At 50.3% G+C, this 15,141-nt stretch overlaps 1 protein-coding gene across 12 annotated transcripts in view; it reads right to left on the bottom strand.

Moving 5' to 3' along the window:
* The window catches only part of GYG2 (glycogenin 2), a 56,922-nt gene extending 44,281 nt beyond the window's left edge, over positions 1 to 12,641 (bottom strand). For all 12 annotated transcript variants that reach the window (XR_009560786.1, XR_009560788.1, XR_009560789.1 and 9 more), the window contains exons 1-4: positions 12,456 to 12,641; positions 8,755 to 8,896; positions 2,939 to 3,113; positions 1,080 to 1,242 (exon numbers count right to left, since the gene is read on the bottom strand). Coding sequence is in view for 5 of the 12 variants with exons in the window: in XM_030837289.2 (XP_030693149.1) it covers positions 1,080 to 1,242; positions 2,939 to 3,113; positions 8,755 to 8,896; positions 12,456 to 12,462 (487 nt within the window). In the remaining 7 variants the exon portion in view is untranslated. The remainder of the gene's footprint in view (positions 1 to 1,079; positions 1,243 to 2,938; positions 3,114 to 8,754; positions 8,897 to 12,455) is intronic.
* Positions 12,642 to 15,141: the final 2,500 nt, after the last annotated feature.

Here is a 15,141-nt window from a genome sequence, read left to right as displayed (position 1 = left end):
GTATTTTTTAGATCCACATATAAGTGATACCATACAGCATACAGCATTTGTTTTTCTCTGTCTGACTTGTTTCATTTAGCATCATGCCCTCCAAGTCCATCCATGCTGCTGCAAATGGCAATATTTCATTCTTTTTGATGGCTGAGTAATATTCCATTGTGTATATGCCACATCTCTTTTATCTACTCATCTGATGTTGCTTCAAAAGCTTGACTACTGTAAATAGTGTTGCTATGAACACTGGGGTGCACGTGTCTTTACAAATTAGCGTTTCTGGGGTTTTTTTGGATATATGCCCAGAAGTGGAATTGCTAGATCATATGGCAGTTCTCGTTTTAGTTTTTTGAGGAAACTCCATCCCGTTTTCCACAGTGGCTGCACCAACCTACATTCCAATTTTTCAATAGTCTACCATTTTCCTTCCCATTACAAAAATTCTAGTATTTTTCCCATGTACTAACGCCTGTTCAGGCAACTGTCTGGTTCCAGTTCATTCTCCCCTTTATTCTATATCGGGGTTGGCCAACGAAGGCTTGCACCCATTTTTGTAAATAAGTTTTACTGGAACACATCCACGCTCATTTAAGTCCTGTCAATGGCTGATTTCACCCTACAACGACAGGGATGAATATCTGTCACAGAGACGATACGCCCCACGATGCTGAAAACATTAATCACCTGGTCCTTTTTTATTTTGGCTGCGCCGTGAGGTCTGCGGGATCGTAGTTCCCCAACCAGGGATGGAACCCGTGCCCCCTGAAGTGGAAGTGCGGAGTTCTAACCACTGGACCGCCAGGGAAGTCGCCTATAGGGCCCTTTAGAGAAAGGTTGTCCACACATCCTATGTGATCAGGACTGAGGAGTTCTCCCTTCTACCCATCGAAGATATTGTCAACGGTCCTCTCTACTGTGTACTTACTTACTTATATCTTCATCTCTTCCTGCACTTGTTCTTCAATCCCCAACTTTAACTTGCCGCTCACAGATACGGGGTGGTGGGGACTATAGCTGTCGGTGGGGCAGAGGGATGTGTTCAGGCCCCACTCTCTCCCACAAATGTCCAGCTGCCCTTCACCTACCGTCAAAGCTGCCGTGGTCCGTGGCATGCCGCAGCAAGTGGCCATGCGTCTCCAGGGAAGGTTGGAAGACAAACACCCCGCTATTGAAGCAATCCGGCCATCCGGGATCCGGGGCCGCAGAGAGCTCTCTCCTACTGAACAGCTCATCGATATTGGACAGCACCTGGAGCAACAGAGCGTGGGGGACCCGTACGATCTCACAGGGAAGAACCAATCTGACTCCATATTAGACCTGTTTCTCTTAGTTTAACCTTTGTATTCTACTGCTTTTGCTGCAAGTTAATCACCAAAGGGATGTTGCCCATAAGCTTAAACAATACATAATGGCCCATCTCCGGGAACCCTGCCTCCGGTGCAATGAGTGTTAAGCTAAAATACCTCTCTTGCGCTCACAGGAAACCCTCATCAGGCCAACCTGTGAAAGGCTGCAAGAAGGAAGATATTCTGACCAGTAGCAGGACTTCAGCCCCTCCCCTTTTAGCATAAAAGCAGCTTGAATTCTAACTCAGGGAAGATGGGTCTTTGGGACACGAGTCCACCATCTTCCCGGTCTGCTGGCTTTCCGAATAAAGTCATTATTCCTTGCTCCAACACCTCGTCTCTCAATTTACTGGCCTGTCTCGTGTGGTGAGCAGTACAAGCTTGGACTCAGGAACAGCGACGCTTCTCTTAACCTCTGGGGCACAAGTGAGAAATGCAACAGGAACTTCACAATGGGCCAGACAACGTTCAGTGATGGGAAACTTATACCCAATTTTTTGACTGACTCTCTTATTTTTTTTTATTTTTTTGCAGTAGGCGGGCCTCTCACTGTTGCGGCCTCTCCCGTTGTGAAGCACAGGCTCCGGACGCGCAGGCCCAGCGGCCATGGCTCACGGGCCCAGCCGCTCTGCGGCACGTGGGATCTTCCCAGACCAGGGCACAAAGCCGCATCCCCTGCATCGGCAGGCGGACTCCCATCCACTGAGCCACCAGGGGAGCCCCTGACTCTCTTCTTTTAGACTTATATTCAAAAGAGAAGAGTGTGTGTGTAAGATTGCTCCCTGGTTTACTTCAAGGGTTTGAAGTAACACCGTCACTGAAATGCACTTATCACTTCAAGGTTCTTAAGATCCTCCATGAAATGCTCTTAATTGTATATATTCTCTTTCCTCTAGCAAATGTGACCTACAAGACTGGAAATCCATAAACAGAGAGGTCTGCAAGTCAATATCATATAATCCACTGTCTTCGAGAGCTTGACCACCAACAGCAGTTCTCTCCAACACCTACCGGCTTTCTGAACTGTGCTGTTTGGGAAAGAAATTACTCTGATTACGCACTTATTATTTTCCTCTCCACCCCCGTTTTCCTACAGAGCTGCTTTTGCACAACCAAGACAAGCTCGCATGTATCTCTGACACTCCAACCTCATTTTACATTTCGACTCTCCAATGGCTGTTCATGAACGTGCCCATCCTGGGCTCCTACACCAACGGCAACTACCCCAAATGACAATGGGGGATACCACAGCTTCAGAAGCCAGGTGTACCAGTCCCTACAGGACTCTCTAATTTACAATCAAGAAAGAATACTTCTCTAATATTTTACCCTGTGTAGATAAAATAATGTGATTACAAACCCCTCCTCGGGAAGGAACATGCCTTCAAGCATCCCAGTATACTCAGCAGGGTCCACTGCAGTAGGTGTGTTCTATCTGATGTTGATCGACTAAACGATGTTGGTGATAGTGATGGACGTTACCTGGTGGGGACCCACCGGCACAAGCTAGCAGCTTGCTTAAGGAGGGAGCAGCATGGTCTTTGTCGGGGGTTCCTCAACAGGTGGAGGGTCTGGTCCTTGCCCTCCCTTGTACTCACCAGGGTATCTGCATCCAGGAAGACGCACTTGCTATAATGGGTGAGTGTCCAACAGTGAAGCTTGGTGAGGGTGACTCCGAGCTCAGGTCTCTTCAGAAAGGCCAGGTGGATGTAGTCTACACTGTCTATCAGGTTCACCTCGATGACCTCATCAAACACCCTCGAGAGGATCACCCTGGAAAAGACATGCCAAATCCCAGGAGAACAGCCCACCTTCTAACACGAGACGTGCTGTCCCTTTGCTGCTGCAGTCTGCATACCAGGCTTTATTGTCTCCATGTGGGTCTCGTGGCTTTGCCCACGTTCCATTCATGCTTAAAACTTAGGCAAACGTGAAAAGCAAGACATATTAAACTGTCCTAACACAGACTGATTCGGGTCATCTCTTAGGAAGGTACTTTCTCTTTCCAAAGTGCAGGGGCAGTGAGAAGGGAAGGCTGAGGAGGTAGAAACCAACAGAAGCTCTCCATCAGTTTTTACTTTACATATTCAAAACCTACATCGCTCGTTGCATACAAGTTTTGAGACTCAAATTTTGAAAGAATGTACATTTCATCAAAATGAAATGTGCCTCTGTTCCATTAAAAATTTTTTTGCTTGAATTCTACTTCATCATTGCCTGGAATATCTTTGCGATGACAGAAAATTAAGAAGGTGCTAGAAAAAGGATAGGGGCATGTCAAAAGGATACAGTAAGTCAGTCAGGAGGAGGTCCCAGGAGCCAAAGCTGACGCAATTTGGGCAAGAAAACAAAAACAAACCTAGGGCTTCCCTGGTGGCGCAGTGGTTGAGAGTCCGCCTGCCGATGAAGGGGACACGGGTTCGTGCCCCGGCCCGGGAAGATCCCACATGCCACGGAGCGGCTGGGCCCGTGAGCCATGGCCGCTGAGCCTGCGCGTCCGAAGCCTCCGCTCCGCAACGGGAGAGGCTGCAACAGTGACAGGCCCGTGTACCGCAAAAACAACAACAACAAAACCTAAAGTATAACATGAATATTCACGGATCCACACTGATATCACAAGTGAATACATAAGTAAATGGGGTAAAAGGGGTAGCTCTTCCTCCCAGAAGAATTCCAAGTAATAAATGTAGAAGGAATGATGGAAAGAGAAAAATCACCATTAGATGAACATCACAGTGGTTAAGTGTTGCAGACAAAATTCATGGATGAACCCTAAAAGCAATGAGTAAAGGTTTTGAGGAGAAACAGCATGTTTTCATAGTCTAAAAGTACCTCTCCCAAGATATTTATCAATTACAAAGACAAAAATAATGATTTTACAGTAGAGATACCCCAAAGGAGACCAAGGTTAATGTCACCAGTACCAAGACATCACACACTCCGTAATATCATGCACTGAAAAAGGTACTTTCTTCTTTGTAATTCTTTCCTACTTTTCATTGCTTGGTTTCGATTTTTTTCTCTCCCTTGTGTTTTTTGTTTATACCCTTTCTAGTCCTCTGGTGGTTGCCACCCTTAAACCCTCAACGCATCTATTTAACCTTACTATTTCCTATCAAATGTAACAACAGTTATCATCTATAACTTCGCCCCAGACAAGACAGGAATATTAGCGTACGTTCACCTGTCTCCCTCCTCTTTTAACCCCCAACCACCTCCCATGGGGACTGTTAATTCCAGGTTTTCGTAATTATTCACCAATACATTCCCAATTAACTCTCAATATTACTGGTTTATTTGTTTTGCACAGCTTCTTACATTCTATTTCTTCTTTCTTGGATTCACATTTCATTGTGCTTGAGTATATCCTCAAGTAATTTTTTCTCAAAGGTCGTTGAGGGGTAAAACGGCTCAGCTTCTGCATATCTGAAACATCTTGATTTTGCTTTCAAACTGCATTTAGCTGAATACAGACATTTCATTTCAAAATTAGGTAGTCTAAGAGCTTTGAGGCATCAGCTGTCTCAACCAGGCTGAGACCTGAAATGCCTTTAGTACTTTTTCTTCTTTCTTCGTGCTCTGAAATGGTACCTTCTGTATCATCAACACTTGGGTTTCCTTCATTCATTCTGCTCAGTGCTCAGGGAACACCCACAATCTAAAATCCTTCCTCAGAGCTGAAGTAGTTCCTTGAATCCCTTCTCTCCACTCCTGTCCTTTCTGAAACTCCCACTCTTGACAGATGCTGGAGCTTCTGAGTCTATCTTTTCTATTCCTTAGTAGCTTTTCCACTTCTACTCTACATTTGTGCTTTCACGTTGCACAGTATTCAAAGTAACTTTCTAAGAAGATACCACGCCATCACCAATTTCCTCCTGCTTTTTACCCAGTTATTTATGGCATTTATGGCATCCTCAAGATTGTATAAAGAGGGAGGTAGAGGGCCAAGAAATGTCATTCTACGTTACTACAAGTAGCACCTATGTCCTTATAGGCTTTTGTTCAGCTCTCCTTGCCTCCTTAACTTAAATTCCTGGAGGGAGAATTAAGTTTCAAGAATGCAATTTGTGTGAACCTACAAGCACATGCTACTGGGTCCCCTTCCCTGCAGAAAGACTCCCCCAGCCATGGATGTACCACACAGCCTGGAGGAATGGCAGTCTCTTGAACACCGCCCCCTGGTCATTTGGAGTCACAGGTCACTGTTTATGTCCTACTGCCCTGACTGCATCACAGAGCACCGTTCCTCAACCCTACCAACGACCACAAAATACATAACTGGTCCTACAACAGTGCAACTAGGTCTGCCTCAGTGAGCCTTTCCCAGTCTTTCTGTGACACTGTCCCTGAATATTTTACAGTTCATCATGAGTAGACTGAAAGACTGAAAAAACGTGCTGACAGCTTTGGACAGCTGAGGAGATAGGAATCTAGCAGAGAACAGACATGTCTGGTTTTTTTTTGCTTTATCAGTTCTATGTAACTGTTCCACGCACACCATGATTCAGGAGATGATGATGGGACCACAAAGAGGTCCCCCCAAGGATGCGTGGCTACCCCCAGGGTCACCGTTCCCAACGCTGGTTCCACTGCAGCCCTTGGTCTGACTCTGAAGACCCAGCGGCCCGGGCACAGGGAAACGTCCGCTGCACACAAATGTATTTTCTTCTCTTTTCTTTCTCTTTGGGGCCTGCAGGAATCATCTTAGACAAGAAGAAATACACCTCGAGCATCCATTCATCTGAAACACTATTGGGAGAATGGGTGACGGCCAATTTGGTTAAAGACTAATGACAACACTTAATGTCAATGACTGAGGTCTGTGCACGCCCCCCCTCCCAAAACACCGACGTTTAAAAACACATTTGCCAGCCTGACGCGTCATACGTATCACTGAGCTGTTTGATGTGACAGGACTTCAATGTCTGTGAAGACAGAGTACGTATCCCTTGGTCATGCCGTCTACCCTGGTTGTATCCATCCATCCATCTCTGCTTATCAATTGGAAGAGTTCCTTCATTATTCTATGGACAACATCCTCTCCTCGTTATAAATTTTGTAAATGGGCTCCCTAATTGGCTTGTTTTACCTTTTACGTTTACACAAATACATTTGACAAACAGCAGTTCTGGTACCCTTTGTTTTGTGTAATTAAAAATGGCAGACACGTGAAGCAGTCAACTATGTCAGTATCTGGAGACGTTTTTCGTTATCACAAAGGCAAGGAGGGTTGGCGCGGGGGGGGCGGTGCTCCTGGCACCTGGTGGGTGGAGACCAGGGAGGCTGCTACACACCCCACAGGGCACAGGACGCCCCGCATCCAAGGGTCATCCAGCCCCAGATGTCAGTCATGCCAAGATCTCGACTTCTAAGATTTTCCTACACTTTAAATTTTACCTTTATCTTCAAAATCTACCTGGAAATCATGTGGGTATGTGTTCAACTTTTATATAAAAGGATCACATCATTGCCTTTCTCTGATACAGCGATGTGATGAATTACAATGATAGATTTTTTTTCTTTTTTTTTTTTTGCGGTACACAGGCCTCTCACTGCTGTGGCCTCTCCCGTTGCGGAGCACAGGTTCCGGACGCGCAGGCTCAGCAGCCATGGCTCACGGGCCCAGCCGCTCCGCGGCATGTGGGATCCTCCCGGACCAGCGCACGAACCCGTGTCCCCTGCATCGGCAGGCGGACTCTCAACCACTGCACCACCAGGGAAGCCCAATGATAGATTTTTATACAATGAACTATCCTTGCTTTCTTACAGCAAGCATCATTTCTTTCTTTTTTTGTCTTCTTTATTTTATCGAAGTACAGTTGATTTACAATGTTGTGTTACTTTCTGCTGTATAGCAGTGACACAGTTATACATACGTATACATTCTTTTTCATATTCTTTCCCGTGACGGTTCATCACAGGATACTGAATATAGTTCCCTGTTCTATACAGTAGGACCCTGTTGTTTATCCAGCATCATTTATTTCTCTACTCCAGGCCTAGAGTTGCCTTGTTGATAATCTGTACTGGGGGGCTTTTCTCATCTATATGGAAACACAATCAAATCTGTAAATCAAGTTTCCGTATCAAGGTTACCACAGTGTCTTAAAATAAAGGAACACATTGATTTTTTCCCCCTAGGCTCTCACATAGTTCTTCTTGCATGGAAATTAATTTATTGTGCCCAGTTTTACAGAACATCCCTTACAATTGCCCAGGCCCAGGTCCTTCCCCCAGATGAGCCTTTGATAACATCCTCCATTTCTCCCACCGTTACTGGTCAGCAGAAGGGCTTCACTTCCTCTGGTGTCATGTGGACCATCTGAATTTCCCTAGAAGGATCAAGTACTTCCTGCTTTCAATTTTATCAGCAAAGTGTTCCACGTAGTATTTAAGTTTAAAATTTAAGTCGCATCCAGCCACTGTGGAAAACAGTGTGGAGGTTCCTTACAAAACTAAAAACAGAGCTACCTTATGATCCAGCAATCCCACTCCTGGGCATATATCCGGAAAAAACTCTAATTCAAAAAGAAACATGCACCCCCCCCCCCAATGTTCACAGCAGCACTGCTCACAGCAGTCAAGACGTGGAAGTTACCTAAATGTCCGTGGACAGATGAATGGATAAAGAAGATGTGGTACATGTATACAATGGAATATTACTCAGCCATAACAAAGGATGAAAGGATGCCATTTGCAGCAACATGGATGGACCTAGAGATGGTCACACTAAGTGAAGTACGTCAGAGAAAGACATATAACATACGATAGCATTTGTACGTGGAATGTAAAATATGATACAAATGAACTTATGTACAAAACAGAAACAGACGCGCAGACATGGAGAACAAACTTATGGTTACCAAAGAAGGAAGGGGGGAGGGATAAATTGGGAATTGGGGATTAAGAGATACACACTACTATATATAGACTAGATAACCAACAAGGACCTACTGTAGAGCACAGGGAACTCTACTCAATATCCTGTAATAACCTATAAGGGAAAACAATCTGAAAAAGAATATATACGTATGTACATATAACTGAATCACTTTCCTGTACACCTGAAAATAATACAACATTGTAATTCAACTATATTTCAATAAAAACGTAAAAAAAAAAATCTTTAACTTAGCTTAGGACAGTTGCTTCTCAAAGTTGCCCTCTCCCCCCGCAAGATAACTGGCATCTGAGTTTCCGTAGTTGAGACAAGACACGGTCCCCACACAGCGTGTTGTCTACAAGGATTCTGAAGTTGGCCACACCCCTGGCAGAGCTTCCTCCTTTAACAACGACCGGAGGGCAATGTGCAAGTGTCTGAGGCCCCCCAGGACAGCCGGTGGTCCGGGCCCACGAACCATGGCTGGGACCTGCGTCTTCAGGAGGAAGGACCAGGTGTGTGTCTGAGTCTTACCTGAGCAGGTTGGACACCTGAGGGGTGACCAGCACCACCAGCCTCCTGGTGGCCCTGTGGTCCCGCAATGATTGCCCCAGCACCAGGGCCCCCTGGCAGTAGACGTCATTGGTAGCCAGCGTGACAAACGCTTGGTCAGACACTGTGGACACAGACAAAAACAACAGGGTTATGTTTTCGACGGGTCTCATGGGACGGCGGGGCTGAGGGTCACCTCCAATTCTCTCAAGCTTCACAACTCTAACTCAATAACTGTTCGCTGTTCTAAGATACGCATCAAGGACATTTCACATGCATCCTTTTGTTTCAAAATAAAGCAAAACAATTCTTCTTCAAAACAAGAAAAAGAAAAAAAACACACAGGAAAAGAGGAAACCCTAAACACGAGTGAGACAAAGCCAAGAGGAGCATCATTAAAAGTCCCTGGTTCAGATTAACAGATACAAACTACTGTATATAAAATAAACATGAGGCCCTACTTGTATAGCACAGGGAACCATATTCATTATCTTGTAATAACCTATCAGGGAAACGAGTCGAAATAATATAGATACATACGTATAACTGAATCACTTTGCTGTACACCTGAAATCAACACAACGTTGTAAATCGTCCAGACTTCAATTTAAAAAATCCTTCCTGGTGCTGCCACACGGCAAATGGGCATAGCTCAGACCCCTTATGTGATTCTGCATTCAAGTCTCAAAAACTCACCCAAAATAGGTGGGTCTTGGGCGAACACAAAGCAACAGGTGGAAACAGAGCTTTGGAGTTTCTGAGTCACCGTGAGGACTCCCACCCAGCTCAAAAGAACTGGGCTCTCAGAAGGAATGGCCAAAGCCATTAATTAAATTCCACACAACCCACTTGTTGGAAAGACTTCAACTCAAGGATATATGAGGCCGAGGAGATGGGAGAAGGGAAAATATATTGTCTCATTAACCAAAAGGCCCTCAGTTTCCTAATGTCTCCGCAGCAGAGGCAGAAACTCAGACGGCCAATCCGATTTATGGCAGTTTTGAATCTAAGTGGGAACTCGTGACATTGACTTTAACGGGGACTTTGAAGCAGTGTGAGTCTGGGACCCCCAGGAGCTGGTTGCCAGGATAAAAACAAAGGGATCCAGAAATCCAGGCCTTGGCTCCCCTGCTGTCGACAGAAATTAAAATTCACAGCCCACGGCTGGAACACACACAGCTCAGTTCTCAAAGACCAGACGGTCTTCCCCTCCAGCCACCGTGCCCTGCCCAGAGCACGGCCCAAAGGCACCATCACGCCAAACAGAACACCAGGACCCAAGCTTCTGGAGCCGGTTTTCCTGCAGCTGGCATCGTACCCTTGACATTCCACTGGGGTAAACGCCCAAGTGTGCCTGTTCCAACAGCTCCTGTCTACACATTATCCTGTATTAAGATGGAATGAGAATTCCTGGCATTTCCACTGTGGGCTGAGTAGTAACGACAGCAAACCTCAGAACTCAAGTCTGCAGCCCAAAAGATATCTGTCTAGATGTCCACCCATCCAGCCATTTTTCTACCCATCTATCATTATCCAACGTCTGTCTATCCAACTGTTTATCATTCACCTATCACCTATCTATTTCTCTATATCTATCACCTATCTCTACCTATAGACAGAGCCACATCATCTGGGAGGTCTCTGGGGACCCAGATGCCTGAGGCATGGGGCAGGTGGGCTACAGTGGGACCAGGCAGCAGCGACGGGCAACTGTCCAGAGCTTCCGATTCTCGGGGAGGAGACAGACAGGGCTGGGTCTGCAGAGTAGGTTTTACGGAACTACTGGACTCTCCCTTTGCTAGGGGGAGGGATTATGGCTTCTGCTAACAGGATGACAAGACAGCCCCAGTGGAGAGAAGACCCCCTTTCTCCAGCGACCCCAAGACTCAACGTCACGTTCTAGGTCAAAGACACATGACTCCAAAGGCCAGCCCCCAGGGGCCGGGGCATGATGGTGCAAAATCATGGCTGGATAAGATCTCCATCTCAAGTGCAAAGGCAGACCAGTGGACGTCAATGTCACAAAGGCTGAAAACTTCATGGACAAGTCTGCAGATTCCAACACCACCTTACCTCTAAGAAACTCCCATCTGTCAGGTTTGGGCGTGGCATCAAAAAAACACGGCACAATTATCCAAGCCTCCTGCATTGAAAGGCTTTGTTTCCACCAGGCAGGGCGCTGGGGAGGGGACTTTTGGCATGCGTGCAGGGTGGGAAAACAGAAATAGAACGGGTGGCTGTCCTCCAGCCCCAGGTTGGGGGGAAAAAAGAATGCCGCAAAACCGAGTTCATCCTGAAGACGGCGGTGGCTGACAGTTTTATAACAGGTCTGGGAGAAATGTTTACTTCTCTTCCTCGCCTTCCTCTACCCCACCCCCCTTACAACCCACCCCCGGACCCTCCCCCGAAATAACATCCCGACTTCCTCCTCTGCCCCTCCTCTTATACTCAATGCTGTTTTTTGTTCCCTGCAAAGTGCTGAACACCCAGATGGGCTCTTTCTAGCACATTCCGTGGCCGATGTGTCCGAACGACCCTCCTGAATGCTACCATTATATTGACCCCAGCGGGTTGGCAGAAAATGTGTTTTTCACTCTGCAGAGCTCCAAACCGCCGCCTGGAACACACAGACTTTTCTGCTTCTCTGCAAGAATCTGACAGCACACCGCAGCACACGGCAGGATATCTGCCTTTTCTGCCCCAACAATTCTCCTCTCTAAGGCACAGAGGAGGTACAGAAGCATGGAAACCGCTCCCTGAATTACCAAATCGCTCCTCTGAATAATAAGTAACCAGATTTTTTTTTCCCTGAAAAATGCGCTCATGCATGTTCAGGCCCGGACTGGTGCAAGCACGGGGTGTCTTCATGATAAAAACGGGACGGGCACCTTTCCCATGGGTGGAGGTTATGTTTCATCACCACATTTCTTGGGAGCTTTTTTTTTTTTTTGGCCATGTCGCAGCATGTGGGATCTTAGTTCTCCCACCAGGTATGGAACCCGTGTTCCCTGCATTGGAAGCACGGAGTCCCAACCACTGGATCCCCAGGGAACTTCTCCATCATCACGTTTCTACGCTTTGGAAGTCTACTGCCCAAATCGGATGTCCACTCCAGACCCAAGAGAAGGCAGACAGGACCGAATTGCAGCCCTGGGGGGCCAGGGCTCGCCGAAGTCCCAGCATCTGGCCACGGTCGGCCTGCTGCCCCGCTGCGGGATTAACCCTGGATCTTTACCGGAATAACCAGTTCTGCCTCCAGTCTGACCTCGAGGGGCGAGGCTGGGGGAGGGGAACCACAGGCTCTGTCTTCCCAGAGCCATAGGGGCACGAACTCCCACGGGTCTCCGCGTCCGTGAGACGCCCACGCGTTTCCACGCTGGCCAACAAACCAGCCCATTTAATCTCCAAGGGCTACTTTTATACAGAAGGAAAATTACCAAATCTCAGCGCCCCCTGACCATACTAAACCTCGCCCGCCTCCCAGCTGCTGAGACCCCCATCTCCACCTGCCCCAGGGACACCAAGCTCTCCAGCCCCGGGGGTCACTGGGAAGGCGCACCGTGGGAGCTGAGGGGTTGGGGGCGACCTTGCGCGCGCAAAGCGGGGGGTGCCCCCAGCGCGGGCCAATCTGAGCCGCGCCAGGAGAGCAGGGAGGCTGAGCACGAGGGGTCTTCCCGACTCACCCGGCATGGTCTGAGGCCCAGCGCGCCGTGGGCACCGGGCGGCCAAGTGCGCCTGGGCGCGGGGGCGGCCTCGAGCCGGGCCTGGCGGAGGCGTCGTCTCTAGGCGATCCGCGCGGAGCTCCGGGCCTGCGGAGACAGCTCGGCATTCCAGACAGACCCCCGGGGCTGCAGCACCGCCCTACAGCCCCTCCCCCGGGTCACCCCCTCCCCACCCCGGTCTCCGCATATTCCCTCTGCGCTCCGGGGCTGCCTCTGCCCACACCCCCGTCGTCCCCCGGCCCCTGCCCGCCCGGGTGTCCCCAGCGACCTCGCCGCGCCCCGGGCAGCCTGTGTCCCAGGCTGGCCCGGCGCCCCTCGCCCCGCAGAATACTCTTCGCCCCGCGACCACCACTGCGCCCCCCACCCGCGCCCTTCCTCAGCGCTCGGGCAGCTCGCGCGCCCCCAGGCCCCCCGAGCGCCCAGGCCGCCTCCGCGCCCCTCCCCAGGCCCAGCACCTCCACTGCGCCCCAGAAGCTTCCGCCTGGCGCCGGCGCCTCCCCCGCCCCCCGGCCTTCCGCACCCCTGCGCCCCGCCCCGCTCCTCCCCCGCGCTCGGGCAGCTGCAGCGCCAAGTCCCCGCTGCGCCCAGGCCGCCTCCGCGCCGCCCGGCCCCTGCGCCCCGGCACCTGCGGCGCTCCGGCAGCCTCTGCCCGGGCCGGCGCCCCTGCCCTGCGCCCACCACGCGTCCCCGGCGCCCCAGCGCCTCGGCCCGGCCTGCTGGGCTGCGCTCCGGAAGCCCGCCCCCGCCCCCGCTCTGCAGCCCCGGGCGCTGGTCCACGCGACCGCCGCAGCCCCACGCCAGGCCGGCGCCGCCTCGTGCCCGGCCCCTGGCGCCCCGGAAGGAGAGCCGGAGGGGGCAGCGGCCGCCGGGCATCCTCGCCCCGCCCCGGCCCCCCGACCCCTCCCCGCCCAATCCAGGAGTCTGAGGCGTCTCCGCTCGGACATCTCACCTTTAACCGGCCAGCCCCAAAGTAAACGTTTGCAGTGGCCTCCCGGGCCGGGCCCAAGGCCGGCGCGCTGCCCGGGCAGAGGCCACGCTGGAAACGTGATCTTACTGAACGAACGCTCAGTGAGCAAAGGAAAGGGGCATGCAAGCGTGCACGGTGCGTGTACGCAGGAGAGAGTAACTGAAAATCAATGAGTGAGTGATGGAGTGATGGGCACCTCGGCTGCTGAATACGTGCGTCAGGGAGGGAGAGAACTATGAGTGAATGAATGGAGTAGATAAACGAGGGAATACATTTATGAATGAATGCACGCATGAGTGAGTGAATTAATGAACGTGTGAATGCAGGAGTGGACGAATGGAATGAATGAAGGCACGTGTGAGTGCATGCCCGCATGAGTGGATGAGTCGCCATCTGAACCCTGTGAGCCACGGCGGGTTGTAGAGAAGGAGAGAGGAGTGGGCCAGATGCTGTCCTCAGGGAGGGTGCAGCCACTGGCTGGGGCCATAGGAGCGCGTAAGCACCAGGGGCCCGAGAAACCAGGCGGTATCTCAGGAATTCTCCCACCTGCTGGACCTTGCCCATCCAGCACGTTGTCATGTCCTGCGGGATCAAGGGTCCAGGGAACACGGATCGACAGAAGGAATGGACATTCCTGAGTAACGGGGCTTCCTGCTCTGAAAATGTCACCTGGGGGGGTGGGTGGAAGGCGTCCCGGGAGGGGGGTCATCTCTCCACTACACCAACTATAGCCCCAAAAGGCCTCACCCCCCGCCCCCCCGCCCCGTGTTGCTTCTCCACCGTCTGTGCAAACGTCCACATAGTTTTAACAAAGGCAAAGGAGTTCTTCCCACGCGGATGTCCTGATCTCGGGGAACCCGCCCCCTCAGGGTTCCACACTTCACACTTTGGGAACCGGTACAATTTAAGCTCAAGAAGTGACAGAAAAAATCTTAAGAGAGGACATAGCCGATGCTAAACCTCGTCAGCGATCGACGCAGTAAGGCGTGCATGTCACCCAGCGCCCAGCAGACTGGGATCTCTGTCTGGGCTTTTTGCTGGAGTTCATGCCCCATGGGGAACAGGGGGCTTTGCAGGCGTAAAAGCCATCGGGGCTCACTTGGCTTGGAATAAGAAGGGGATTCCCCGTGCCATGTGGGGAGACAGATGAGGCAAGAGCCCAGAGCCTCAGGGCATCTGTCCACAGACACAGCACGTGGATGGATAGCCATCGGCCTCGAGGGACAGATGCCGCAGGTGTTTTCAGCACCTGCTGGGCTCAGAGCTATCTCAGAAATCGCGTCCAGGTGACAGAGCTGGGCCAGGCCGGCTGGAAAACGCCAGGGCAGGACCCCACCTCATCACGCTGTCTGCAGAATGCAGATCTCGTATGCGATGAAAGTGTGGCTGATGTCGCTAAGCAGGAAAAGGGCACGGACCCCTCTGCCCGCCCCCTGGGCACTATGTGCACGTACTTATTATCGGGGTGCTGCAAGATGTCTGCGGGACTTACTGAGCCTCTGGAAGTCTCCCTGAAATCCCTGCAGCTTCTGAACCATTGGTGGAAGCATCAGGATATGAGTAACAACCAGGGGAAGACTCTTCCTGCAGTCAGTGCTGGTTTGGGTTTGGTTTTGTTTTTTTCCTTAACCATTTTTTAAAATTGAAGTATAGGTAATTTACAATGTTGTGTTACTTTCT

Source organism: Globicephala melas, chromosome X (assembly GCF_963455315.2).
Source record: "Globicephala melas chromosome X, mGloMel1.2, whole genome shotgun sequence".
Classification (NCBI taxonomy): Eukaryota; Metazoa; Chordata; class Mammalia; order Artiodactyla; family Delphinidae; genus Globicephala; species Globicephala melas.
This window is presented reverse-complemented; position numbering and strand designations above follow the sequence as displayed.